Here is a 13285-nt window from a genome sequence, read left to right on the forward strand (position 1 = left end):
TAAGTAATTTTATTTAAAAGTTTACATTTGACATCAATCTTCTTGAGTGTCCAAGATCAGATAATATTAAAATATTGTTATTACCACAAATAGTTTAAAAAGCATTGTTCTCTTTGCGATATTCTATCTTACGAACAATTCCTAAATGAACGAAAAATAGATATTTTCAAAACNAAGTCATTTCTAGAAAAATAAAATTCAAATATCCCGTTCAGATTGACAAATTGTCAGTCACTTACAAACTAATGTCTCTGAATGCTGGTGGAGTAAAAACTGACAATAATGGAAATATACAGGAAATGGCTGCCGTCTGTTTGTTATACCCAACGGACGAGAGCGATATCACTAAAAAAGAATTGATAGCACAATGGCGAAAAACGTTTTATTCGCGAATAAAAGAATTTAAATTTAACTACATAAAAATATCTCCATGTCCAGTGACGTCCGTTGAATTAGAAATTCCAATTCTTGCTGGTAACATAACTCTTCTGATAGGAGTTTCAGTAACAGTAATTACTATCTTATGTGTTCTGATGTACATGACTAACGACTGGGTTAAGAGCAAACCGTGGATGGGAATAGCTGCTGTCGTTTCTGTTGGTTTAGCAACAGTTTCGTCTTTTGGTCTGTTGAGTGCAGCAGGAGTTGACAATCCGAGTACCAACGTTGTCATACCTTTTAACGTTTAGACGTCTGATAAGTCGACTCCCTCCAAAAAAAAGGAGTTCACGTCATACAGCTTAACGTCACAGCAGAATCCGATTTTGCATTTTCTCACCTTTCATTCCTGCGGCAAGTGTGTCACATTTCTGATGAAAACGAGTACCGAAACCTAACAACGCTTACGCTGAAAGAAAAATACGAACTTGTATTTGAATGTAATAAAACTTATCAAGCCAAATCTTCAACCAATGCCGAATTCTATCAGGCTAGACACGGCTATATTACTAAATAAATTATGCAACCAATCTGGCTCTAGAGGATAGTGTTAGGCGCCCTCTCTTAATAACTTTAATAATTATAATTTTTAATTAACTAACTGAAATAATTTAAAACTACTGGCAGAACAAATCGTTAGTAAGCGGAACTCGAACCCACAACTCCTATCTTACCGTGCAGATGCGTTGCCAGTTATGCTATCTGATCTCCTCTTCCGGTATATATAAGCTTACGTTATAATTATAACCGTCAATAGTTATAACGTAAGCTTAAGCGGTATATACTGGAAGAGATCAGACTGACGATACAGATAATGTAAATGGCAACGCATCTGCAGGGTGAGCTAGGAGTTGTGGGTTCGGTTCCGCTCAGTCTCTACTTTTTTTTTCCAGTAGTTCTAAATTATTTAAATTAGTTAATTAATAATTGTAATTATTCAATTAAAGTTATTAAGAGATGGCGCCTAAGGCTTTCCTTTAGTGCGAAATTGGTTGCATAATTTATTTAGTGTAAGTTCGCCGACTTCCGGGGGGGGAATCGTTAATCCCGCGTCAGAATGATCTAGGGTCGAACGCGTGTGGGTGTTGTGGAGGAGACACGGATGACAAGAATCTCACAAAAACCCGTTTATTTTAAACATGAAATTAAACTTACACCTAGGAACAAATATTGTCTAGATACAATCGACTGTTTGGACGTCGTGGATGTTTATCTATCGTCACTCGGAGATGGGCCCAGGGGCTGCGGCAGATAGGGAGACTTAATCACGAGAACGGAATTTCATAGATTAAAGTCGAGACGAAATATAGATACATATGGGTACCCCGAGATACGAAAACTTCCGATTCAAACTGGAATTCAGGTTATTTCAATACAAAATTTTCTCCTAAACAGCGACAGCAATTTGATGAACATGACTCCATTGTCAACAGAAAGAGTACAATGTACAGGGGCAAGAAACTACTAAAGTTGAGAGAGTTGTGAGGAACCATTTCAGTGCGACATTGTGATTATGTTACAATAATTTTGGTTTTTATGGCTAACGATTATGGCTGTTAATATACGGCAATGAATTTCATCAGTAAGCATAAAATAACATGCCATGTTATTGCACTTCAACTTTATGGGGTTTACTGACAAACTTGAAATGGCACCAATAACTTTCCAGATTAAAATAAAATACACCAGTATAACTTTATATTTCATAAATTAACATTATTCGCTTTCAGATTAAACTTTCTATAAGATATTACATTTACTTTCAGATATGGAAAACAAAACCGGAAATATGGACAGAAAGATTATGATTCTCAGAAATACGTTAGCACGACTCTTTGGAAAATTAGGAGAATTTATTGCTCTTCATCCCTTATCCTTCATCATCCTGCCTGTGGTCGTGTCATTGTTGCTTTCTGTTGGGTTTATTAATATTAACTTTAGGGACGATATCAACTACCTGTTTTCTTCTGACAAAGGAAGGGTCTTTTCAGACAAAAGCTTTATAGATAAAACGTTCCCGATGAACACCTCACAGTTTTTTGATATTCTGAGAATGACTGAAAGGCCTGAAATGACTGCAGTTGTTTATATTACTAGCACAGAAGAAAATAATATGTTAAAGAAAGAAATTTTAATGGAAATCGAACAATTCGACAAGCTGGCAAAAAATATATCTATTATAGTTAATGGAAAGCTTATACAGTATCAAGAAATTTGCGGGATCGTTAACAATAAATGTTTTGAGAATCCCATATTATCAATGGTGAATCACATCAATGAAGTTATTTCTAGAAAAATAAAGTTCAAATATCCCGTTCAGATTGACAAATTGTCAGCCACTTACAAAGTAATGTCTCTGAATACTGGTGGAGTAAAAACCGACAATGATGGAAATATACAGGAAATGGCTGCCGTCCGTTTGTTATACCCAACGGACGAGAGCGATATCACTAAAAAAGAATTGATAGCACAATGGCGAAAAACGTTTTATTCGCGAATAAATAAATTTAAATTTAATTATATAAAAATATTTCCATGTCCAGTTACGTCCGTTGAATTAGAAATTCCAGTTCTTGCTGGTAACATAACTCCTCTAATAGGAGTTTCAGTAACAGTAATTACTATCTTATGTGTCCTGATGTACATGACAAACGACTGGGTTAAGAGCAAACCGTGGATGGGAATAGCTGCTGTCGTTTCTGCTGGTTTAGCAACAGTTTCGTCTTTTGGTCTGTTGAGTGCAGCAGGAGTTGACAATCCGAGTACCAACGTTGCCATACCTTTTATCATTTTGGGTAAGTAATAATACTAACAAATTAACTTTAACTTGAGCTAATATATTGTATATTTAGCTACAGAAATCGATGACGCCTTTGTGATGATAGCTTGCTGGAGGATCACTGATTCGAAAAAAGTTGTTGCCAAACGTATGAAGGATACTTATTCCAACGCTGCAGTATCTATCACTATCACTTCGCTGACCAATGTAGCCTCCTATTGTATTGCTATGACTGCACCTTTTCCTATTGTAAGATTATTCTGTTCGTATGCTGCAACATGTGTGGGCTTTACTTACCTTTACCAAATAACTTTCTTTGGAGGATGTCTGGCATTAAGTGGATACAGAGAAGAAAAGGGCCTTCATCCATTTACTTTCAGAACATCAGGTAAGTTGTTGAGCGTTTCTGTATTAACTTTATTGAAAATTATCATTAATAATATATTACATAATTAGTGTATAATTGTAAATTAGTCTTGTATTAAAAATACAAACAAAAATGTTTGAATAGAGCGTAAAACTCTTACATAAATATTGTGTCTGGTGTTGTAAATGTCCTTTAAATTATAGTCGAGTTAAACAAGATACGACAACATGCTACATCGGCAGTTGTCGAAGGATGATGTCTCCTGATAGCTGTTTTAATGAAAGTTGGCCTTTTTTTCGGTGTGAGAAAATCTGAAACCACAAGGCAAGCTGTCGATGAAGAGTACATTTGCGACCACTAGTGTATTTCATAGATCTGAGAACCATTGGGCAACTGATGGGATTTTGCAAACTGTATGTCATACTCTCTCTATATAGAATTCATATATAATATGCAGATGGTACATATGCACACATATAACATATGTTATGCAACGTTCGTATATAGTCTATATATGCTATGTAATCAACTTGTAATTAAAGTTATTTATCATTTAATTTGCTGTTTGCCATTATACAGTAGAGCGTCGTTTATCCGAAACAATTGTGGACTGGAGTGGTTCGGATAACTTATTTTTCGGATAACGAATCATGTACGAAAAAATACATTAATTTATCCCATGTTGAAATTACTCTCCGTTACGTGTCGCTTCGCGTTGAATTTTCGTCGATGTTAAGCCTAACGAAGACTATTGTATCGTTAAAAATTATTTTTTTATTTTGTACAAACAAAATAAATTTATTGAAAAATATAAAAACAATAAAAAAATATACTGCAGATGTTAATTTAGTATCAAAAACGTAAAATATTTGAGTATCCCGAAAAATAGCCGAAGATTGCAGCGCCACAGCACTAGCGAAAATTAAATTTGCTGACTGAAATGCTTTCGGATAACGGACGTTTCGGATAACCAGCTTTCGGATAAACGACGCTCTACTGTATTTGAATTTCATATGCCTGAATGATTAATCAGTGTCTTTTTTTCTCGTTTACAGATTTGTATAAAGAACCTAACAGCAAAGAACACGACTTCTATTTTATGAAAGTCTTTTCAAATAAAATTTCTGCATTTATTTCTCGTTCTTCGACAAAAATTCTTATTATACTTTTATATTTCATTAACCTGTCAATAGGAATTTTGGGTATATTTTCTTTAAGGGAAGGCTTAAATTTTCTCCACATTTACCCAAAAGGGTCTTTAATATACGAAAGTTATCGCTTGCATTATCAATATTTTACGGAATACAGTTTTCCCATACACATTGTAATTAACGAAACGTTAGATTATTCAGACTGGCGAGTTCAGAAATCCATTGAAAAGGTATTGTCAAAATTTCAATCTCATCCCAATATTGCTGGGGGTGACCTGGCGTTATCCTGGTTAAGATATTATAAAGTTTTTCAAAATCACCCCGTGTCAAGGTATTCCTTGATGGGATATGACGTGTCGCGCAAACAAGATTTCATTGATGGTTTACGCTATGTTTTTTTCAAAATTGGTAATGCTAGAGAATTGTCTAATGATGTTGCATTTAATAAAAACTTCACCGAGATAATATGTAGCAGATTCTTTATGGTGGCAAAAGATGTCACTAGCAATGAAATTGAATACAAATTAATAAAAAATATATGGAATATGGCAGACGAATCAGAATTTCGACTCGTCGCACATACTGTAATTTCTCCAATTATAGAACAAGGAATTGTCATTAGAAGTCTTACTTTTCAACTGTTCTGGCAAACTGCCTTAGTAATACTTATTGTATTTTTCTTATTTATTCCTGATTTTGTTTGCGCGATTATTGTGGCGTTGTCGATTGTATCAGCCATTGCTGAAACAGTAGGATACATGGCATTTTGGAAAATAAATCTTGACATTGTTTCTGTGATCATCTTGATTCTTTGCATCGGGTTCTGTGTTAACTATCCAACACACATGTGTTATTCATTTCTGACTTGCGATAAAAATGGTAAAGAAAAATTGAAAAGGTCTTTGTATCATGTAGGTTTTCCCATTTTTCAGGGATCGTTATCAACAGTTATAGGGATACTCGTACTACTTTATAACAATATGTATGGATACGTTGCATTTGTTAAAATAGTGACTATTATATCTGTGGAAACTGCATTTCACTCAATGTTTGTGATTCCTGTTTTGTTGGTTGTTATTAGCTCTTATCTTGAAAAAAGAAAGGAATTTTCTACTGTTTCTAAACACAATGATATGATGGAGACTGAAAGCTTAAATTTATAATTTTTACGTCATTGAAGCTGTCGTTTGTATGTGTGTAGTATATATTGTAGAATGTAAAAGGATTAAAAATACTTAAAATATGTTTTTTGTTCTCCTTATTCTAAATATATAAAGGACATTAAAATTAATTTTACATCACAAAATGTTTTTCCTTGTACCTTCAAATACAGCTTTCATGATACAATGTAGTGTTATAAATGCTGTGTACATTAGATTTATAAAATAAATCTGTAAATACAAATAACGAGTAAAATCTGCATGAAGTCGGATTTCTTCTGAGCTATCATACGTGACAATACGTTATCGTTCCCCTTCGAAATTTACTAGTATCATTTTCCCTCATACACACGCTACCATGCCAAATCACGTTTCTTTTTCTTTACCCCATGTTCAGATATTAAACGAAATAAACAGAAACAAGCATACAGTACGTAGATATTTTGACTTTCTTTTATGTATAGGTCTGAAAACATTGAAGATTTCCAAAAAATGTCGAGGGTCAAATTTGATATGTTTTCAATACTATCCTTTGTTGTGTATGTATAACAACCGGAAAAGAAATAAATTTAGCAACTTGTTGAGGAACTTTTTCAGTTTTCATAAAATTCTATTCAAAAAATATCTTATACATTATTAACCATAATAAATAAATTTGTTTGTGGAGCCATCTGTTATGAGATTTCGTTATAAAGATTTCCTATACTTTACTTTCCTGGCTCATATATACCGAGGAAAATAATTGCAATCGTGTCAAATTCGTTCCTTAGAATATTTTGCTAATCACTATGTTATGTTACCCCTAAATCCAAAAAAGTCAAAAAAGGGCAAAATTAATCGATCGATATGTATAGGTTTACTACAATATTTATATTATTGGACATCCACGAGCCATACAACAAACACATTCCACAAACAGTATTGGAAAACAACACGCACAAAATGTGCTACGACAGAGTAATAATCATAGATAAAACAATTTGCCACAACTGATCAGACATCACACTCATTGACAAACAGAATAAAATCACATACATTATAGACATAGCCATTCCAAACACTCACAATGTACAAAAGGCATTTACTGAAAAAATTAGCAAGTACACAGAAGTTGCCCAGGAAATAAGTCATCTGTGGTAGATGAATAGGGTGCTTATTGTACCTATTGTTCTCTTTTATACAGGTTTCCACACACAAAAGCTTGAACACACTACAATTGAATAGAAATACATATATCACACTACAGAAGGAAACTATATTGAATACATGTCATATTGTGAAGAAATTTTTGAATACAGAAACGTACACTGATACACTTCTGTAATTTTTGGTTTGGTTGCTATACCTTGACTCTAGTCAGGCATAGTAAATAGTCACCGGTGTAAACCGATTTTTATCTAAATATGTAGAATTCGGTTTATTTTAAAGGCGTTACAAGCAGAAAACGTTACAAGCTCGTAATTTATCTAAATCTTCATGTACTTAAACACAAACAGAGTGTAATTAAAATATAAATGAAACAATTTAGAGTAGCCATGTAAAAATAACAATATTACTACAAATATATTCACAAAAAGTAATTTAATTTCCATACAAATTGTTACAGATATTAGTGTATTATTTTCACAATTGTAACATTATATATAACTTTTTTGATTATAACCGATTAACTACAATATATTGTGTATAATTTTAATATATTTTGAATAATATAACAGTTGCTAATAATATAATACTAGTTTTTATGTTTATAATTTTTATACGTGAATACAGTGAAAGCAAATTGTTAGCAGTTAAATTTATATTTCAGTGACAATTACAAAATCAAAAACAAATGTTATTATAGAACAACTAGTGTAATTACATTTATATTTCTCATAAAATTAAATTCATATTGTTGTGTTTTAAAGTGCGAAGTTTATACGTTTGATATTGTGAAACACGACAAGACTAACCTCATTATTTTCTTATTAGTTTTAGCAAAAATTCTGAAAAATTAACTGTATTGACTGACAATAGCTGTGTAAGTAACAGCTGCACTAACAATGGTTAAGATTAGAGTTCGGTTTATTTTAAAGGCATTACAAGCAGAAAACGAAGGCAATTCATCTAAGCATTTAGATGAAAATCTGCAAGCATATTCTTCAATATGTCTGTCGTTGCAAGACAGTGACATTTTATAGATTATGGAGGAAAATTTCACAGCTGACTCTGTTACTTTCGAAGCACCAATGCAAAGATCAACGAATAAAAGAAAGGAAAAACTAAACAATATAAATAAGGAATTTGATTGAACTCTATCGGTATTGAATGAAAGTGCAAAATTGCAGAGGATTATAGTTGAGAAAATACCATAAAAAGATGTCCAAAGAAACATAATGGAAGAATATCTTCTTTCAATATCTTCAACTATTTCTTTTATTTTCATGTAAATATTTGGAATCGAATGTATTTCTTTTGAGAATTCCTCACACCTAAATGTCCTATGCGACAATTCATTAACACAGCTTTCTATTAATTTATATGTCGAAGAAAAGTAAACAAGTAAAAAGTTCAATGGCAAATAAAAACAAAACAAACTAACTATTTCATATATAAAGAAAATTACAAGAGACAAAGATTTTGGTATATTAAAACCAAATAACATTTTTATATTCAGTGGATTTGCCTCACCGTCGTTAAATATATTAAAAGTTAGATAGTATATTAAAGTTGATATAGCATAAATCCATACAATTACTATTTTAATAAAAAAAATTCTGTATTCCCGTCTAGAAAAAAATTTAAAGTTTGAAGTAAATGGAAGCATTTTAATATTACGAATATGTTCTTTCTTATTCATATGAAAATAATAAATAGATGCGACAGCCATCAAGTCACAAACCACAAAACTAAATTGCCTTCCAAGTATGAAAAAGTTCAAAATTGTATTAATATGCTGAATGAAAAGGTAAAAGTTATACAAAGTGAAGATCTTCATTACAATCAAAATGATAATAGAGTAAAGTGTAAAAGTGTTCTTATTGTAATTCAATCCCAAGAGTTTCATGCTCTTTAGTAATGGTTTCCAAGATTCCAATATCTCTTCGACGTTTTTTGAATTTCTAGGAATGTTCACAACTGTGGTTAATCTCGTACCTTGTGTCTGAAATATAAATATTTAGCATTAGTATTATCTTCGTATTATAAGAATTAACATTCATCGGAATATTTTATTTTTATTGTTTTTTTCTCTTGTGGGCTTTAACCACATGGTCAATGTGGACTGAAAGAATCTTTTCTGTTTAGCCATTGTTTATGTATATTACATTGGGGTAAATAAATGAAGAAGGATAAAATAAATGATCAAGACCTACCAAGAAATCTGTTAATCATAAAGCAGTACGATTTTTGATATTTTAAGATAACATGTATAAAGGTTTCAATTTAAATTTTCTGTACTCACCTCAAACATACTTTCAGTTTATGTTTTAACTCTTTGTAGAAGATTTTAAGCACTGAGTTGACGTGTGTTTCTAATTCATTTTCTTTGATGACAACGTGGTGTTCACAAGTATGTTAATTTCATACGTATTAAATAGATCTTATGAGTATCTAACGATGGATGTTACTGCAACTGACGGTTGTATTGGTTCCATAGTGCAAATTACTGTATTGTGGATAAAATATAGATGTGACAATCGATTCTAAATGTCAACAACAAAACCACTTTATTAAATTGAAAATGCATCGATTTCTATGTCAAATTTTAATTGCTATTGGATGTTTTTTATGACATCAGCAGGGTTTTTTTATGTTTTTTGTTCAGGAAAATTTTTCCTCATACTTTTTTCTCGGTCCCCTCGTAATTAATAGCATAAAATTCGAAAATATTGTGTTACATTTGAACAGATGCGGTAAGTTAGCTCTCCTCCAGCTTTATACCAACATTCCCCAGAAGCGTACATGAGAACTACCCGGGAAAGCTGACTCCAGCTGTTCTCAAGGTTAACTGGTTTGTTTACAATTTAGATTGTACGGTACGTGTGAAATTTCATGCCTTGTTAAATGAAAAAAATAACAGTAGGTGCAGCTATATTTTTCAAATAAAAGTATTCATATTAAATTATTTTTAATTTTTTATATAGTTTTTCTGTAAATACACTTTTTAGGTGTATTTATTTTTTTCAATTTTTGCTGTCAGATTCGCATTTGATAGAAAATAATTATTTAATATATAATAAAAATTACTTAGGAGATTCCCAAAGCCATTAGGCGTTAAATAATTGAGTTTAAGAAGTGAATTGTTAAATAGAAATGAAGATTGAAGAATTTTTGAAATGCAGGAAATTACTCCAAAGTGAAAAAGTAATTTCTGAAATAGATACCTTAGAAAACAAATTGAGAAAGCGTAATGTAACGAGTCGTTCTTTTGCCAATTAGAATGTGACGAGTGCTATTTTATTCCTCTCCTCTGATATCAAGTTAAAATGATCCTAACAAAAAATGAATTCCTAAACTAATTAATTTTGATTTTTAAAAGAGGTTTTCGCTACAAGTGCAATTAAATACTGTATATTCATTTGCCAAAACGAAGTTTATGATGTATAAGAAGGTTTCATTGATGATAAGTCTTTGTAATCATATGATGGTTGACAAGAACCAGAAAAGTAAATGTCAACAAAGTAGGCCTTCTGATTAAAACTCTATTTATTTCTTTCGAAATTTAATTTTCTTAAATAAATATTGTATCTGATGGGCTGTACTAAGTAAATATTAGATAAGTTTGTATCTGTCATGCAAACAAATGTAAATTAAATTTTACTGACTTGAACATGTACCGAATATTTACTCAACACAAATTCTAAATTAAATTTTTCGTTATAAATTTAGACTATTGCTATCATTTTGTGTACGTGTAATAACATCAATTCTTGGAAAAATCGAAATTGGTCAAAATACTATTTCAAACATTGTAGACACTTATGCTGGTTTCCTGTTGTTTGTTAAGTTATGGCAACGCAACATAACATATGGGCGATCTTTTTAGGGGTATGCCTTCCGGAAGGTGTTTATAAGGGAAAGCCCCTATTTAGGCGCTACAGACGTGGAGAAAACCCGGAAAACTCCACGTGGTCAGCCCCTCCGAACGAACTCCCAGTGTTCAGGGTACAATGACCGCTTGGCCAATGGTGGGCCAATGATGGTTTCTATCTTTCTTTGTAGGGTAAACATTTTGTGGAAAAAGTAAACTCAAATTGAAGCTAATTAAAAACGTTTTAAAAATTGAAAATCAGATTGTTTTCAATATAATAATCACAATAAATGGTTTCGCCAATTTTCTATTTGTCTTTGCATTACAAACTCAAAAGCTACCATCAAAACATAATTTGATCTTTTAATATTATAGAAAAGTAATATGAAAAAAATAATGTATTAAGATAATTTTGGTGTCAGGCTAGAGAATAATACAGTCGAAACTTTATTTGCTAATCTTAACACCGTTGCTTGTACTATTGTCTGACATGAATTCATGTTTGAATGCATAATATTAAACGAACATAATGAAACATTTTATCATTTCGTGAGTATGAACTTAAATGTTTAGTATTTAACTTACGAAATTAATTTTAAAACTCGCCTTGAGTAAATATTCGATACGAATTTCAAGGCACGACATTTCATTTTTATACCACGAGATAATTAAAATTCGTTACATAATCGATGAAGTTTTATCTATAGTGGTATTTGTTGACCTTCAGAATCAATACAATATCGTCATCACGATATATTATAAGTAGAACTAAACGTACTGTAGTTATATAACATAACAACGAGAAGTAACATTAACATACGTTGTTTGAAACTTACGAAAATCATATAAATAATTATGAATTGAAAATAAAATAAATTGTCATCTGTTAATTAATTAATTAAAAGATATAAAGTTAGAGCACTTGTTAAGTCAATGCATAAATTCGTTAAAAGAAAAGTATGTCATTCCTCCAGCTTTTTACAATAAGCAGGAGGAATGACTTACTTTTGTTTTACGAATTTTAATTATCTCGTGGTATAAAAATGAAATGTCGTGCCTTGAAATTCGTATCGAATATTTACTCAAGGCGAGTTTTAAAAATTTATTTCGTAAATTTAATACTAAACATTTAAGTTCATACTCACGAAATGAGTAAAATATTTCATTTTCTTCGTTTAATATTATGCATTTAAACATGAATTCATGTCAGACAATAGTACAAGCAACGGTGTTAAGATTAGCAAATAAAGTTTCGACTGTATTATTCTGTGTCCTGACACCAAAATTAGCTTAAGACATTATTTTTTTCATATTAGTTTTCTATAATATTGAAAGATCAAATTATGTTTTGATGGTAGCTTTTGAGTTTGTAATGCAAAGACAAATAGAAAATTGGCGAAACCATTTATTGTGATTATTATATTGAAAACAATCTAATTTTCAATTTTTAAAACGTTTTAAATTAGCTTCAATATGAGTTTATTTTTTCCGCAAAATGTTTATCCTACAAAGAAACGTAGAAACCATCATTGGCCCACCATTGGCCAAGCGGTCATTGTACCCTGAACACTGGGAGTTCGTTCGGACGAGCTGACCACGTGGAGTTTTCCGGGTTTTCTCTACGTCTGTAGTGCCTAAATAGGGGCTTTTCCCTTATAAACACCTTCCGGAAGGCATACCCCTAAGAAGATCGCACATATGTTATGTTGCGTTGCCATAACTTAACAAACAACAAGAAACCAGCATAAGTGTCTACCATGTTTGAAATAGTATTTTTACCAATTTCGATTTTTCCAAGAAATGATGTTATTACACGTACACAAAATGATAACAATAGTCTAAATTTATAAGGAAAAATATAGTTTAGAATTTGTGTTGAGTAAATATTCGGTACATGTTCAAGTCAGTAAATTTTAATTTACTTTTGTTTGCATGACAGATACAAACTCATCTAATATTTACATAGTACAGTCCAGCAGAAGCAATATATATTTAACTCCTTATGCTCAATTCTTTAACGCCTAATGGCACTTGAGAATCTTCTAAGTAATTTATATTTTATATTAAATAATTAATTCCAATCAAATGCGAATCTGACAGTAAAAAATGGCTGGGAAATACTTGCGCCTAAAAAAAACACCCAGAAAAAGTGTTTTCACAGAAAAACTATATAAAAAGTTAAAAATAATTTAAAATGAATGCTTTTATTTGAAAAATATGGCTGCACGAATTGTTATTCCTTCATTTAACGAGGCGTGAAATTTCACACGTGCAGTTTACATTATAAACAAACCGGTTGACCTTGAGAACAGCTGGAGTCAGCTTTCCCGGGTAGTTCTCATGTACGCTTGAGGGGAATGTTGGTATAAAGCTGGA

General features: G+C 31.6%; 2 protein-coding genes across 2 annotated transcripts; both read left to right on the forward strand.

Moving 5' to 3' along the window:
- The first annotated feature begins 245 nt into the window (after nt 1-245).
- Nucleotides 246-689, forward strand: LOC111614680. The gene has a single exon (XM_023356047.1). It carries the CDS (start codon nt 246-248, stop codon nt 687-689), a length of 444 nt encoding a protein of 147 aa, XP_023211815.1.
- A 1393-nt stretch (nt 690-2082) lies between these two features.
- LOC111614681 (patched domain-containing protein 3-like) lies at nt 2083-5898 on the forward strand. The gene is made up of 3 exons (XM_023356048.1): nt 2083-3233; nt 3291-3605; nt 4640-5898. Exons 1-3 carry the CDS (start codon nt 2207-2209, stop codon nt 5896-5898), a joined length of 2601 nt encoding a protein of 866 aa, XP_023211816.1. The 5' UTR covers nt 2083-2206.
- Nucleotides 5899-13285: the final 7387 nt, after the last annotated feature.

This window comes from Centruroides sculpturatus, unplaced genomic scaffold (genome assembly GCF_000671375.1).
Source record: "Centruroides sculpturatus isolate CEXI.00-Female unplaced genomic scaffold, Cexi_2.0 scaffold1776, whole genome shotgun sequence".
Lineage (NCBI taxonomy): Eukaryota > Metazoa > Arthropoda > Arachnida > Scorpiones > Buthidae > Centruroides > Centruroides sculpturatus.

Excerpts from the sequence above, each read along its gene's own strand:
- LOC111614681 (XM_023356048.1), top strand. The coding sequence starts at position 2,207 with ATGGAAAACAAAACCGGAAATATGGACAGAAAGATTATGATTCTCAGA. Across the intron at positions 3,234-3,290 it reads CATACCTTTTATCATTTTGG|CTACAGAAATCGATGACGCC; the intron begins GTAAGTAATAAT and ends TTGTATATTTAG. Across the intron at positions 3,606-4,639 it reads ATTTACTTTCAGAACATCAG|ATTTGTATAAAGAACCTAAC; the intron begins GTAAGTTGTTGA and ends TCTCGTTTACAG.
- LOC111614680 (XM_023356047.1), top strand. The coding sequence starts at position 246 with ATGTCTCTGAATGCTGGTGGAGTAAAAACTGACAATAATGGAAATATA.